Below are 16,591 nucleotides of genomic sequence, written 5' to 3'. Positions count from 1 at the left end.
AGTCCAGAGCTGGGGCTAAATAGATAAGATATATTCTATTGCAAGTGACAAAACTAGTGTAAGCAAAAAAGGAAGTTAGTTGGCAAATGTAACCAACCTGAGATGGAGGAAGGTGAAGTCAGGCTTGTGAACAAGAGTGAAGAATTGGATCCTATCAGGTCAACCCCAGACACCTCTCTGGTCTTTTATTGTTTTGAGTCCAAGCCTCCATGACAGACTGGCTTCTTCACATGGTGCAGGACATGACTATGGGCAGCTGTGAGCTCTTCACCAGCCGGGAAAGCTGGTTCTTCCCAGCTTCAGTTTGGAAACTCCTAGGGGAAGGACTCAATGACTTACACTGGCTCATTACCCATTTGTTAGGCCAGTCCCCACGGTCAAGGAAGCATGAAGTTCTGTTTTGGGCCCGGCTCTGGTCACATGCCACCCCTGTGGCCAGAGAGGACAAGGGCTGTCCTCAGATGGAGAAAAGGGTCAAAGAAGGATTCTTGACCAGTATCAATTCCTTCCTGAATAGCATTTCCTTCTGTCCAGTGTGTATAAAATATCAATAGATAATAAATAAATTATAGCTCTGCAGTAGCTGATGGAATGACTGGGCCAATTCTCTGAAACCCGAATCTTTCCTGACTGCTTCTGGGGGATCTTTTGAGTATTTGTAAGTTATTTGTGAGTATTTTCGTACATCCAGGTTGTCACTTCAAGAAAAAGTAAACTTAATAACCTATATGGGAAACTCATTTGAAAAAGGGTATATGTATGACTGAATCATGTTGCTGTGCATTGGAAACTAACATAACATTGAACTGTACCTCAAGATAAAAGTTAAAAAGTAAAGCTGACTAGTAGCAGTGAGGCTAGAATCCTGGAGAAAATGAGAAAAGATTTAAATGTGGGTTTCTCTTAAGTCTACCAGTGCTGGGCTTCTGCACCCGCTTCCTTGCCAGTCTTTCTCTCTCACCAGCACAGTGCATCGCCCTACATCTTGGTACCAGTTTCCAGGCATTATTGGTACAGGAAAATTCATCTGTCTTTCCCATTTGCAGGAAGCTTAAAATACTTGGGTTTGTTAGAAAAAAAGTTCAATATTTGAAATATTGATTGTGAAAGTCTTGGTTCCAGCCACATTGATGCTGGGCCTTTTGAAACATCTGGAAATTAAAGCAGAGAATGTGATGCCAGTAACATACTCATGGATAAACCTAAAGATTGTCACAGAGTGAAGTAAGTCAGAAAAACAAATATTGTATTTGTTCACGGTATTGCATGTATGTGGAATCTAGGAAAATAGTATACTTGATCTTATTTGCAAAGCAGAAGTAAAGACACAGTTGTAGAGAACAAAGGTATGGATACCGAGGGGGAAAGGAGTGGAGGGAGGGATTGGGAAATTGGGATTGACATATATATACTATTGATACTGTGTTTAAAATAGATAACCAGTGAGAACCTACTCGGTAGCACAGGCAACTCTACTCAATGCTCTGTGGTAACCTAAATGAGAAGGATATCCAAAAAAGAGGGGATATATGTATACCTGTGGCTGATGCACTTTGCTGTGTGGCAGAAACAACATGGTAAAGCAACTATACTCCAAAAAAATTTAAAAATAAAATTGAAGTGGAAAGTGAAGGAGGGGCCTATGTAAGTGTATTTACTTGTGTACACAGACAGTGTCTCTTGGAAAATACCCCCAAGTTTTAAAAAACAGTAACAGTGGTTACCTTCCGAGAGAACATATGGGTAGCTGAGGGTCTGGGTATAGGAATGAAAACAAGGAGAAGCCCTTCAAATCTTCAGGCTGTGGGTGTGTCGGTAGGATTAGGGGGTTAGACTCACTTAGAAGGGAGCATGAATCTAAATGGCACAGGCTTCTTCAACGTAACAGTGGGTTTTAGGACATGATGCCTTCAAATACCTGAGGGAGAAATTTTTTGTGTCCTAGAAGTTTTTAACCAACCATCAATCATGTGCACAGGTAAGGACTCAAGAAGAATGTCTGCCATGCACCTCTCTTTGGGGAATTGCTGGATAATGCACTTCAGAAAAACAAGGGAAAGGAAAGCCCACGATTGAAATAGCAAATCCCACACAGAAAAATGTCAAAAGTGAGTTCTAAGGGAAGGACTCTGCTCTCTCACTGCCAAGAGCTCTGGGTTCGATCCCTGGTCTAGGAACTAAGATCCCACAAGCAGTCCTGTGCACCCCCCCCACACACACACACAAAAGTGAATTCTAAGACAAAAGTGTCCCCATACCCTGTAGATTGGAGCAAGAGGAAATGAAGGCTTCAGAGAGAGATGGGGGGCGGGTGGTGTGGAAAATGAAATGTTACATGGGATGCTTGGGGCTTTGGGGAAAAAAGAACTGCTGGTGATCAGACAACAGGTCTAGCTGAGCAACTGAAGCCACAATCAGTTATTAGAAAACTATACTGGGGGTAGGGATGGGGCGGAAATGAGACAATTATTGATTCCAGAAAACAAAAGTGATGCTAGGAAGGAAATAAGTACGAAACACTATCTGACTCTTCAACTTTACATAGGCAATAATGTAAACATTGATTAAAATTGCCTTATACGATAATGGAAGGGAGGAAATGGGAGGTTGAGACTGCTAAATCATCACCTGTGATAATAGAATGTCAATCCTATTATCCACTTCTTCCTTTCAGTGAGACTGACATCTATTCTAATGGCATATGATGCAGCCCATGCTTTTACAATTTTCCCAAGGGTTGAAGAAAATTTTTCACTGAAAGAAGCTCTCTGCTTTTATACCACAGAATTATTCCCAGCCTACTTTGTGGAAGTAGATTAATCCTGCTGCTTTCTCCTGCTTCAGTTTTTAAAAATGGTGAACATATCAATCACAAATGGCATATCTCAAGATTTTATATGTAAACCCAAAACTTTAAGGAATATTTTTAACCATCCATTCTCTTAGTGCAAAAATATGGTCTTGAACCACTTTCATCACTATCAACTGGGGTACTACAGGAGGACAAAGGGGCAACAGAGGATGAGATGGTTGGATGGCATCATCGACTCAGTGGACATGAGTTTGAGCAAACTCCAGGAAATAGTGAAGCGCAGGGAAGCCTGGTGTGCTGCAGTCCATGGGGTCACAAAGAGTTAGACACAACTTAGGGACTGAACAACAACTTTTTACAAATAAGCAAATTTCTGGTCCCTAACCAGATTTATTGAATCAGAATTCCTGAAAAGGACCAAGGAATATAATTTTTCCCATTGACCCATATGGTTCTTTACTCACATGAACAGAATTTAGTTTTATGTCTTGGGGTTTTATTTCTCAAAGTCAGTGTAAGATCCACACATATAAAATCTCGGCCTGTTTTTGTTTTTTTTTTTTTTATGCTATTGAGGACATTGTGTATTTTATTATTCAGTGTTCTTCAGTGTTCACAGAATGAAATCTCTTTCAGATTTTAGAGCTAGAGAAAAAGTTGTTCTCTTATGAACTGGTCTGTTTCCTTTATTAGTCTGTCTATGTGTGTTTAGTCGCTCAGTTGTGTCCAACTTTTTGGGACCCATGGACCGTAGCCTGCCAGACTCCTCTGTCCATGGAATTCTCCAGGCAAGAATACTGGAGTGGGTAGCCATTCCCTTCTCTGGGGGATCTTCCTGACCCAGGGACAGAACCCAGGTCTCCTGCATAGCTGGCAGATTCTTTACCACCTGAGCCACCAGGGAAGCCGTTCTTTACCACCTGAGCCACCAGGGAAGCCGTTTATTAGTCTAAGACTCGTCAAATTTGACTGATTATTAGAATCACCTAGGGAACTTTGGGCTGCCCTGGTAGCTCAGACAGTAAAGCATCTGCCTGCAATGTAGGAGACCTGGGTTCGATCCCTGGATCGGGAAGATCCCCTGGAGAAGGAAATGGCAATCCACTCCAGTACTCTTGCCTGGAAAATTCCATGGATGGAGGAGCCTGGTAGGCTCCATGTGATCGCAGAGTCGGACACGACTAAGCAACTTCACTGGTTGCAAGAAAGTGAGACTAAATGAGAGGGAACTTTGAAAACATATATAGCTTCCCAGACCCACCAGAGTCTACAGATTTGGGAGGATCCATAGGATATTAATAATTAACCATGCTTCATACACTCTGCATGGGACAAATATCTTACTTAATTCACCATGTTCACACTTTGCCTTCTTGGAAGCTAGTTTTAAAGCAGTTTTTCTTGGAATTTGGTTTTTTAATATAATCATTGTCCTTTTCTTCCCCTGTTTTATTAATTGTCTCATTTAGTATTTTTTAATGAATTTCAACTTCAGAGGAAATATTTTATAATAATTCTACTCTTTGGACCAGCACATTCCCTGCAATAGCATTTAAGCCTAAAATAAATCACTTGTTAGGATGAAAGACTAAGAGATTGTTTTGAGTTCTTAAAAGTTTCATCATCCAGAGTGTATGGAGACTTCAGGGAAATTACTGTTAGAAAAGTACTCTGAAAACCATTGTGATTAAATGCTGATGCATAATTAAGATACTGATTGCCCCGCTTCAGCCTCTTCAGTACAGGCACTCCCAAGACTCAGTTTGTTGTTCCTCTTTCTTTTCTTCACCACTTCAAAGAGCTAATCCATTTAGTCATGTTAACCATCACCACCAAATATATGCTAGAGCTTGAATCTTTTGCTATTGGCAGGAACTGTTCATGCGGCTGTCTGACCAAGTCCAGACTTCAGTGTGAAGAAATTCCATCCGTCTAAAACTGAACTCTTCTCAGTTCAGAAGAGTTCACAATCTCATATTCCTGATCACCTCCCCTTCCCAAATCACCATCTGGGTTAAATAGCATCACCACTCTCTCATGTCCTCAGCCGAATTTGTCCCTGATTGCTCATATTTCTTTTAATCCCTACACCACTTAGCAAGGGAATATTTACATTATCGTTTGAGGATGTAGCTACCATCTGAAGACCAAAGAAAATGCTGGTGGGTGTGAGAGATGCCCCAGAGTGATAAACTGCTTAGGAAATGAAAGGGGCTTGCTTCACAGGTGTGAATACAGCCTGTCATTTCTCTTACTCGGTCTCAGGGATGTACCCCTATCTCTTTCCTTCCCTGGCCTAGTGCTCATTTCCTGAGTTAAAGCAAACTGCTACTGATTGATTTCCCTGAACGTGGCCTATTCCTGTTTCCATTCATCATGGTAGCGGTGGTGGTTGTAATGGTTTAGGAATATTATTTGTCCAATCAGTTCCTCATCTATAAAGATTGACGGTGGTACCTAATGATGCAACAAGGAGTTGTGAGTATTAAATGTTCATTGTGTTTAGTGCAGTGCTTGGCACCCCATAAAAGTTAGTTGCTATTTATTTTGTTAACAGAACACACTCACATATTCCCTAATGATTTCACTTGGACTCACACCAATTAAGCTCCATAAAGCACCATATTTGCTCTTCAGTAAGATCTTACCATAACTTTACAAGATAAAATGCACATTCTTCATCTTGGGAATTAAAATGTAGTAGTTGTAAAGTCTAATGTTATTTTACTGAGCAGAAGCTTCCTTATTTGAAATAGGGAAAACATTATGTTCCTGGTTGTTATGAAGATTAAAATTAATAATGTATATCAACAGTGCTTGGGGGACTGCAAAGAATTATACACATTTTAATTGTTTTCACTTGTGCTGGAAGCTCTGCCTTTGAGCACAAGGGCTGATGCAAACAGGGAAATGGCTCCAAAGCATCTTTGGCCATCACCCCAAGACCTTGGCTCTACTGGGCACCGAGCCATAGACCATTTTTCTGATGTGGCTACAAGACATCATGTCAGCTCCACCAGTCATGAATTCCCTGAGGCATAAGACCTTCTAATTTTAGAAACAGTTGAGCCAAGTTTTTGGCACGGAACAATGCACTCATTATCTCACACTCCTCAGGTGAACATGAATGACTGAGTGGCCTTCCTGTCAGAGGAGTTACTTGGCAGGTAAGTCTCCAGTTACTTCATGAAACATGCCCCCAGTATTCTGCTGTGACCTCATGTACCAATCTTCTAGGAACCACTTACCAACCGCTGTTTTCCTGTCTGTTCACGAGAACTAAAACCCTTTTGCATAGTACAGTAGTGTGTCTGCATGCTTAGTCCAACCCTTTCCAACCCCATGGACTGTATCGTAGCCTGCCAGGTTCCTCTGTCCATGCAATTCTTCAAGCAAGAATATGGAGCGGGTTGCCATTTCCTTCCTCCAGGGGATCCTTCCGACACAGGGATTGAACCCATGTCTCTCAGGTCTCATGGGATTCTTCTATCAAGTGAGAAGCCCCTGAGACTCTCTTGCTGGTGAAACAAATTCAAAGACCCCTCTTCTGTCTCTGTCTGCTGAGTTTATTTCAGAAATCCACCCTGTGCCCATCTCCAGAATCCTTGGCTATTGCCTCAAACACAAGTCATTTATTCCATTCCATCTATTATTCTCATTCACTCATGTTCATATGCTGTTGGATTTTTCTCCCTTGACCCAGCACCTGCTGCTGTTCCTCTACCTTTAGAACATTGTTCTCTGGATCACCTATGTTGGTTCATGTTCTTATTTGCCCAACACCCTTCCGCTACACCTTCTAATAATAGATACAAACAGTGGAAACAGTGTCAGACTTTATTTTGGGGGGCTCCAAAATCACTGTAGATGGTGATTGCAGCCATGAAATTAAAAGACGCTTACTCCTTGGAAGGAAAGTTATAACCAACCTAGATAGCATATTCAAAAGCAGAGACATTACTTTGCCAACAAAGGTCCATCTAGTCAAGGCTGTGGTTTTTCCAGTGGTCATGTATGGATGTGAAAGTTGGACTGTGAAGAAAGCTGAGCACAGAAGAATTGATGCTTTTGAACTGTGGTGCTGGAGAAGACTCTTGAGAGTCCCTTGGACTGCAAGGAGATCCAACCAGTCCATTCTGAAGGAGATCAGTCCTGGGTGTTCTTTGGAAGGAATGATGCTAAAGCTGAAACTCCAGTACTTTGGCCACCTCATGGGAAGAGTTGACTCATTGGAAAAGACTCTGATGCTGGGAGGGACTGGGGGCAGGAGGAGAAGGGGACGACAGAGGATGAGATGGTTGGATGGCATCACCGACTCAATGGACATGGGTTTGGGTGGACTCCAGGAGTTGGTGATGGACAGGGAGGCCTGGTGTGCTGCGATTCATGGGGTCGCAAAGAGTCGGACACAACTGAGCGACTGAACTGAACTGAACTGAACCTATGGGAGAAGCACATGTCCTAGAAATGACCATACAACCAAGCCACCCTAGTCTAGATCTTTTCTTGGGATTGTTCTGATAAAACTTGCAAGGGACCATGTTCTCTGACATGTAAATAAAGTCCATTGACAATAGGGAAAAACGAAGCCAACCTGAAACAAAAGACAGAAAAGATTTATGGAGAGAGGGTCTTGATAAGGTCAAGTGGCTGGTTTTAGTTCCTAAAATCCACAACGTGTCCCAGTTCCCAAAACTTCTTTTGAATCTGTTGAATCTTTTGACTCTTTCTTTTCAGTGCCTTGCAACTAGGAGAGTTATAATATGATGATCTACTTAATTATAAAGAAAACCTCCTACATCCTCCACCACTGCACCAAACATTCCTTTGATGGGTTGCCAAAACTATGTCCTAACCCTCCCCTCAAATCACCAAGCCCTGTTAGTGGGGCTGACAGTCTCCCGTCCCAACCCCTCCAGGGCCACCCTGCTCCTGCCATCATCTTTACTTCCACACTATGGCTGTTATTCCCAACTCATTCCTTCAAAATAGGATTGTAGCTCAGTCTTCCTGGCACTGCCCGCCCTGATCTCACCACTGGGAGGAGAACCTCCACGCAGCTCCATGACTGCCTTGTGTCTACTGACCTCTCCTTCTCCCTCCACTTCAGTGTGAAAAGAGATGTCCCCTCCTATAGAAAATTAACCCTCTACCTATGCTCTGGAGGACCCAGACCTTCAAGACCTCAGCCTATCAATATTCCCACCTCTCCCCACTTCCCCAATGTCTTCAACCTCTTCTTCTTTTCCCTTCTCTCATTATCTAAACATGCTCAACTGTCACATCCTTCACAAGCAAACACAAAACCTCCCTTAACCCCCTGTTCTTTAGTGACCTACCCCGCTTTCTCCTCCCCTTCAAAGCTAAACTTCTTGAAACCATTTGAGCTTCCTGTTTCTACTTTTGCACTTTGTGTTCACCACTTTATGAAACCGATCTCTAGTCTATCAGAGAAGCATTAACTTGGGCCCTTGGTGTGCTAAATTAAGTGAAACTAAGTAAAGTGAAGTAAGTTATCGTTTAAAGAGGGATAGAAGGCAATGGCACCCGACTCCAGTACTCTTGCCTGGAAAATCCCATGGGCAGATGAGCCTGGTGGGCTGCAGTCCATGGGGTTGCTAAGAGTCGGACACGACTGAGCGATTTCACTTTCACTTTTCACTTTCATGCATTGGAGAAGGAAATGGCAACCCACCCCAGTGTTCTTGCCTGGAGAATCCCAGGGACAGGGGAGCCTGGTGGGCTGCCGTCTATGGGGTCGCACAGAGTCGGACATAACTGAAGTGACTTAGCAGCAGCAGCAGCAGCAGATGCTCCATCTAGAGTTCCTTAAGCTTCTAGAGGTCAGAAGGTCACAGTTCTACCCTTAGCAGGACCCAAGAGTGGTATGAGTGGGTCAAAGTCTTTTCATTACCAGTCAGCTCTCCCTGCCAATCTTTTCTAAGAGTAAAAACAGCATATTATAAATGTGGTCTATAGTTTCAATAGCAGTAACATTTATACTCAAGAAAATTATATCATTTCCAACTATTAAAGCAGTGATTTTGCTTCCTCATAGAAATACAATTTCTTCCTCACAGTATGAGTGCAATTTTATATTCTTAAAACTTACTGTAAATGATTTGACAATAGCATGTAAACAGATAAATGATATGACCTGCTTCTTTTTATTATTATTATTGAGCTCTGTGTTTCCATCAGAGCCAGTTTCTTCAGTGGACTAGGTTGAGAATCATCACTTTCTGAAAGTTCAAGGTCATCCTGGTAAGTAAAACTCCTGGACTGTTCATATTGAAGTAAGAATGGATCTGTCAGACAAACAGATTGCCAGCGCTGGGACTTTGGGCAAATTACTTAACCTCTCTGAGCCTCAGTTTCCCCATTTAAAAATTTTAACAACTATTTCATAGGGTTTCTATGAAAACTAAATGATGTAACCTGGAACATAGTAGTCATGCAACAAATATTAGTTTCTCATTTTCCATCCTTCTGTCCCCTAGGAGATGACAAAACCCAACAGTTACATTTTAGTTCTTCCTTTTATTAGACACATGCTTGTTGTACTTACTTTCACATCATCTCAGAACTGTTTTTTCCCCCCTTTTTAATATGTGTCTTGTACAACCAACTAGAAATAACTCTTTGGAGGGCAAAGATCATCCTTCCGTTTCTTCTATATTTTTCATAATTACAGCAACCCCATGCCACAGTTTTTCCTGGACAGACTCAGTTTCAAACAATTTTCTCTTTGTTCTTTTTAAAATTATTAAAAATATCCTGGGGTCCAAGTTACACTTGCCAACACATCACTTACCCAGAACATAATGCCTGTATATCACTTACCCAGAACATAACACCTGTACACATAGGAGCCAGTACCATGCTGGAGCCATGATGGCTGCCAAAGGTGGACACGCCTGAGCAGTCAGTCTGCTTAAGAGAGGTCTCTAGAGCCCTAAGGGCCTCACAAGACCACTTTCCCCACCACCATGTCCCACCTTCAGAGGATTTCAGGGCAGTCCCCCCTCCCCCAGTAAGCTTCTGAAGCAGCCCACCCTAAAAAGGAAGCTAAAATTAGAACTGATTCCCCATTATCCCCTAAATGGCCACCTGGGTAATCGTCCATGCAGCAGGATGCTCTCTACCTGAGTCCCCTTGAGGCAAGTCTCCAGCATCAACCACCACCAGCACATCCTCCCCCATGTGGCTTTTCCTCCCCTTATTTGACTTATGCTAACCTCCCCACTCCTCACCCTTCCACTGCATCCCCTGGCAACCCAGCTGTGCCAGATCCTTTACAACTCCCCACCCCCTTTTGCATATTTTCTTCACCCTCTTGCATGGAAACCTGGTGCAGCTTAACTGGAAACAAACCTGCTCTCCCTCCCACACCTTGCCCGCCACAGAGCCGAGGGGAGGAGTGGGTGTTCCTGTGGCCCTCACTACTGCTCACAGATAGCTCTCTGTCATCTCAAAACCCCCACCTCTCTGGAAGCCCATGCCCTCCAACTACACCACCCACTGACCTCCACCCCACCACCATCACCCACTCACCAAGCTCCCAACTCCTCTTCATCCTCTTCCTTCGTGCCAGACGTCAGCACCTGGCTCCTTCACTGGCTCCCTTCTGTTCTGCTCCTCAACTCCCTCTTGGTGACAGAACATTCATGAAGTGTATGGAGGGCACCCTCCTCTCCCACTGCCTCACTCATCGCTTCCAACGTGCGCCCCTCCATCCCCTCCAGCCACCCGTGTCCTTCATCATGCCTTTCCTGTCTCATTGCCAATGACCACAGGCCCTCTGGATTCATCATCCCCAGCACCCCACTCTGTGACCATGTCCTGCTCAGCCAACTAGCCCCGCTCCAATCACCTTCCACTCCACGGGCATCTCCAAGTCTGAGACCCCAGTACTGTATCTGGGAATATGGAACCAGCAAGGCATAGATGGCTCACTCAGGAGAGGCCACGATGCAGGGAGTGTCATGAAAGGCCTATGGACAGAGGAGCAGGCTGACTGAGGGAAACAACCGGAGACAGGATGGCTCCTGGGCACTAGGAACAACCTAAAGAGGCAGCGGAGAGGAGGTTCTGAGCCCAGCGAGAGCTAGAATGTGAGAGAGAGGCTGACAGGGCCTGTGGCCTCAGGAGAACATGTTCCCAGCGAGAACCACCACAAGACAAAGAGGGATCTGAGGGAGAATAAACCCCCAACTCCCTTCTGGTTTTGGGCCAGGGCCTTCCACTGGTTGAAGTCAACTAGAAGTCAGAGCGCCAGGGAGTCTCGGTGAGGCAGTCTGGAGAGGTTTGCCTTTCACAGCAAAAAAGGATGGAGTGGAGGGTGGAGGGTGGAAGGAGTACAGCTACCTCCTCGCAGCCTGGCCTTATCTGCAATCCCTTTCCCCCTGCCCCTCCATCATGCTGGCCTGGCAACCCCCAGCTCCCTGCCTTCTCCAGAGCTATATCCAAGCAAGGTGAGGGGACTGGAAACAATTGTGGGACTCTGCTTACTAGTCTCACTTTTTAAAAAAATTTATTTACTCTATTTTTTGGCTGTGCTGGGTCTTTGTTGCTGAGTGCGGGCTTTTCTAGATGGGGAAAGGTGAGACTACTCTCTAGTTGCTGTGCTCTGGCTTCTCAGGTCAGTGGCTGCTCTTGATGTGGAGCACCAACTCCAGAGTGCGGGCTCGGTAGTTGTGGGCTTAGTTGCTCCGCCGGCATGCGGGATCTTCCTAGACCAGGGATGGAACCGTTGTCCCCTGCATTGGCAGGCAGATTCTTAACCACTGGATCACCATGAAGTCCAGAGTCTCACTTTAAATATAGGTCCCCAAGTCTCAAGGAGGAACTGCTGTCTGATTACATTCCTCTAATCCATTTGCCCTCCCACAATTTTACCCCATTTCCTCTTCAATCTCCAGTATGCTATACCCACTTCTGATGATTTCATGTCATATTTTACTGAGACAATAGAAGCAACCAGAAGACAACTTCATCTGGCCATTCTTAACCTATCCACAGACTCTGCTCTCCTCTGGTTACTATGGAAACACCATCCCTGTTACCATGGGTCCTCTGCTTGTACACTAGATACCATCACCTCTTCCAGATCTGTAGGAATCTCCTACAGAAGAGACATCTCTAATGGGTCATTCTCTCTGTGTGCAAACATACAACAGATCATATTCAGGAATGAAGTGGGAGTTTGGGATTAGCAGATATAAACTATTACATATAGAATGGATAAGCAGCAAGGTCCTACTGTACAGTACAGGGAAATATATCCTGAGATAAACCATAATGGAAAAGAATATGAAAAAGAATATATGAATAACTGAATCATTTTGCCATACAGCAGAAATTACATGACATTGTAACAACTACACTTCAGAAAATTAATTTTTAAGAAATAGATCATATCCAAAAAAAAGCTTTCCCTAGACCCTTCAGCCTCTCTCCAATGCAGGAGACACAGGAGACTCAAGTTCAATCCCTAAGTCGGGAAGATCCCCTGGAGGAGGAAGTGGCAACCTACTCCAGTATTCTTGCCTGGGAAATTTCATGGACAGAGGAGCCTGGAGGGCTACAGTCTGGCAAAGAGTGGGATGTGACTGAGTGTGCACACACAGCTTTCTGTGAAGGAGAAGGGAAATCATGAAAAAATTTTGAAAAATTGTTAGAAGCATCATTTTAATATGAAATTGAAAGGGAATTTGCAAGTAAGTAAAACCTAGATAACATATTGAAAAGCAGAGACATTACTTTGCCAACAAAGGTCCATCTAGTCAAGGCTATGGTTTTTCCAGTGGTCATGTATGGATGCGAGAGTTGGACTGTGAAGAAAGCTGAGTGCTGAAGAATTGATGCTTTTGAACTGTGGTGTTGGAGAAGACTCTTGAGAGTCCCTTGGACTGCAAGGAGATCCAACCAGTCCATTCTAAAGGAGATCAGCCCTGGGTGATCTTTGGAAGGAATGATGCTAAAGCTGAAACTCCAGTACTTTGGCCACCTCCTGCGAAGAGTTGACTCACTGGAAAAGACTCTGATGCTGGGAGGGATTGGGGGCAGGAGGAGAAGGGGACGAAAGAGGATGAGATGGCTGGATGGCATCACTGACTCGATGGACATGAGTCTGAGTGAACTCTGGGAGTTGGTGATGGACAGGGAGGCCTGGCGTGCTGCGATTCATGGGGTGGCAAAGAGTCGGACACGACTGAGAGACTGAACTGAACTGAACTGAAAACTAGTAATTGTTTGATCAGAAAGTAGGAAAATAATAATAGTTAACATTCATACCTCTCTATTAAGCACTTTCTTTGAATCATCTCATTTAATTGCCAAAATAGGTACAATTCTTTTTTATTGATGATATCCACATGGTTTGCTCCTTCACCTCTTCATCAGGCAAATGTAATTTCCCATTTTCCCTAGTCCCCTTTCTTTCTTTTTCTCCAGAACTCTCATCTCAATTTAAGATATATTTTACTTTTTAAATCTTGTGTAAAGACCCTCTTCACATACTAGAATGAAAGCCTGTAAGAATAGGTTCAACTGTATTTTTCCTTCAGTTCTTTATCCTCAGTGCTTAGCATAGAGTAGATAACCAATAAAATTTTTGAATACCTAAATAAATGAGGAATTGAATTTCATGGAGATGAAGTAACTTGTCCATGATCATACAGGTAATAAGTGATCAGAATTCTGATTTTAAAACCCATGTTCTTAAACCATTAAGGGATTCACCAGAGTTGTAATATTGTAGGCTAGAGATGAGTCCCCTCCTGAGGCTGCAGCAGTGATAAATGGGGAGAGGGACTGAATGGCCTGGGTGTGGCAATAGGCTGTATATGAAGGACGCTGAAAGAGATCACTCCAGGATGACTTGATTTCTAGATTTGGCAAATGCGTAGACAGTGACACAGTCCATCGGGAGAAAGTATACCAGAAGTCTTATATTGGGTAGAAGTATGAGAAAGGAGGACATGTCTAATCCATAAACTTTTAAAAACCATCTCGTTGATTACCAAGAAGTGTTGTTAAAAAGTAAGAAGCCAGTAAACCCAAGCTGATCTCTTCAGACATCGTTGGGGTATGGGAATGGACAGGTGAGACCAAATAGTTATTCTTTTTTAAAAACTAGCTCAAGGCTACAAAGAACAATAAAAAGTCCTCAGGTGTGTTAATAATAATTCTGAAGTTAACTTTTAAGGCAAATGCGAACACCAAAGAATGGCCTTATCATTATGTAGTTAAGTTGTAGTCATGTAGGTAGCAAGATTATCTTGCTGGTGGCACTGGCTTTCAAGAAGGGACAATCAACGTGGAAGCAGGCACTGACACCCAAGCCTAGTGTGGCCAGGAGGGCAGGGGGAAACGCTTACAGCAGTGCACACCGTAGCACGTGGTCGCCCTCGGACCTCGGCGCGGAATCAGCCTGTTAAAGGGGCACAGGGAACTCGCGCCTCAAACGACTCCCAACCCCCGCCCCGGCGCGGAGCCGGCGGGGCACCGCTCAGGTTCCTTCCACCAGCCGGGCCGCGAGCGGACAGCCTCCAGTCCCTAGGCGGCGCTGTGGGCTCGCAAGAGCGGCCGCGGCACTAGAGAGCGCCGTCCCTCCCAATGCGCATGCTCGCTTCCGCCGTGGGCTCGCCTTTTTTTTTTTTTTTTCGGGTGGCCCAGGCGGCTGCGTACTGGCTGTGGGATGGGAAGTGAAGCCCCAGCGAGCAGCGGCGGGGCTGTGAGGTGCAGCCAGAGGGAGGCGGCGGCGGCGGCGGCGGCGGAGAGTCGGTGAGCAGCTGGGAAAGCGGAGCCGGGGCGGAGCACCTGCAGGCACGGGCGGCGGCTTCACCATGGCGATTCGCAAGAAGAGCAGCAAGAACCCCCCGGTCCTGAGCCACGAATTCGTCCTGCAGAATCACGCGGACATCGTCTCCTGTGTGGCGATGGTCTTCCTGCTGGGGCTCATGTTCGAGGTGAGCCCAGCCCGCCCCGCCGCCGGCCCGGGCTTCCAGCTCAGCCCCTCGGTCCGGGACCGCGGGGGGGCCCTGGCCGGGGCAGGGGGGAGGTGCCGGCCCCTCGGCCCCCAAAGAGCGGGCCCGCCCCGCCCGGCGTTGGCCTGGGGCTGCGGAGCCCCGGGGGCCTGGCCGCCGCCCGCTCGCAGGGGCCGGGGCCGCCGCGTCGCCCCCTCCCGCCGGCCGCGCAGTTCCTGGTTCCCGCGAAGGGTTACGTGGCAGCCGGCGAGGGGCCGGCGGGCTGCGGGGGCGGCCCCTGCGCGCCGAGCTGGCTGTGGGCAGTGGGCGGGCTGGGGAATGGCCGGCCGGCCGGCCAGGCCGCTGGGGGCCGGGGAGACCCGGGGGCCGCGGCCTCGCGGGGTTTGGGGGGCAAACCGACGGAGCCGGGCGCCGGCTGCCCGCTGGAAGGGCGGTGGCCACACGGGGCAGCGAGCGATCGCCGCAGGATCACCCACCCGATTGTTAAGAACTTCAGTCTCCCAAACTGGTATTGTTACCAGTGATCGAACTTTTTTTTTTTTTTTTTTTCCGCCCCGCGCTTACTCTCTCCTTAAAGAAACAAGGTCTGATACAGAAATCGGGGTACAGAGCAGCAGTGCCGAGGAGTCGAATAATTTTCTTTTTGTTTCTTGAAGTAGGAGAGGATGGAAATGTCAGGAGTGTGTAAATTCTCTTCCCACGTAGCGCGTATCATGATGACTTACTTAACAGCTGTTGAATGTGGGTAATAAACTTTGCCAGGTGAACGGGTAACATCCTACGGCTTCCTTCCCCTCGCTCCCCAAAACACACGCCCGTTCCTTATCCTCTTTACCTTTTTAACTTTTTCTCTGTAGCTCCAGAGCCCCCACCAAATACACTCATTATTTTACCTATTTATTGTCTCCCTCCTGGAATGTAACCTCAGTGAAGGCACAGGTTTTTTTTGTTTTGTTTTTCTTAATTTCCAGCGCCTAGAATATATCCCGGCATTTAAGAAGTGCTTACAAAATACTTGTTTAATGAGTGACATTAAGAATTCTTGACTACTGGGTAGCTCAGGGAGCCCTACCCAGTGCTCTGCTGCTGCTGCTAAGTCGCTTCAGTCGTGTCCGACTCTGTGCGACCCCATAGACGGCAGTCCACCAGGCTCCCCTGTCCCTGGGATTCTCCAGGCAGGAGCACTGGAGTGGGCTGCCATCTCCTTCTCCAGTGCCTGAAAGCGAAAAGTGAAAGTGAAGTCGCTCAGTCGTGTCCGACTCTTCACGACCCCATGGACTAGAGCCTACCAGGCTCCTCCGTCCATGGGATTTTTCAGGCAAGAGTCCTGGAGTGGGGTGCCATTGCCTTCTCCACCCAGTGCTCTATGGTTACCTAAATGAGAAAGAAATCCAAAAAAAGGTGATGTATGGGTGTGTATAGTTGACTCACTTTACCAATACAGTAGAAAGTAACACAACATTGTTAGACAGCTATGCTCCAATAAAAATGTTAGCAAAATATAGACAGAGCAGTAAAGAGTTTCATATGCAGTTCAGTGTGAACAGTATCCAATAAAAGACAAGAAATCCTGCTTCCAACTCACAAATAATTAAATTAACAGTAGTTAAATAAAAAAAAAACTTTAAGAAAAACTAGTGGAATGAGACTGCCAGTGACCAAAAGATGACTAAATTGTTAAAATAGAGCCTGTGTGGCTCTTTTAAATGTTATTATTAGAAATTGAATATTTTAATACTTAAAATATTTTCAGACTTACTGCTCATCTTCAAATGGGCTTTTTCTTGAT

At 45.5% G+C, this 16,591-nt stretch overlaps 1 protein-coding gene across 2 annotated transcripts in view; it reads left to right on the top strand.

Moving 5' to 3' along the window:
- The first annotated feature begins 14,324 nt into the window (after nt 1-14,324).
- TRAM1 (translocation associated membrane protein 1) overlaps nt 14,325-16,591 on the top strand; it is a 33,931-nt gene continuing 31,664 nt past the window's right edge. Inside the window, exon 1 of one of the 2 annotated variants that reach the window (XM_061438963.1) lies at nt 14,325-14,784. In XM_061438963.1, the coding sequence (XP_061294947.1) occupies nt 14,662-14,784 (123 nt within the window). In that variant the 5' untranslated portion in view covers nt 14,325-14,661. The remainder of the gene's footprint in view (nt 14,785-16,591) is intronic. The other variant, XM_061438964.1, reaches the window with a different exon arrangement.

The sequence above is a fragment of the Bos javanicus genome, chromosome 14 (genome assembly GCF_032452875.1).
Source record: "Bos javanicus breed banteng chromosome 14, ARS-OSU_banteng_1.0, whole genome shotgun sequence".
NCBI lineage: Eukaryota > Metazoa > Chordata > Mammalia > Artiodactyla > Bovidae > Bos > Bos javanicus.
The sequence above is the reverse complement of the archived record's forward strand: the minus strand, read 5'-3'. Positions and strand labels throughout refer to the sequence as shown.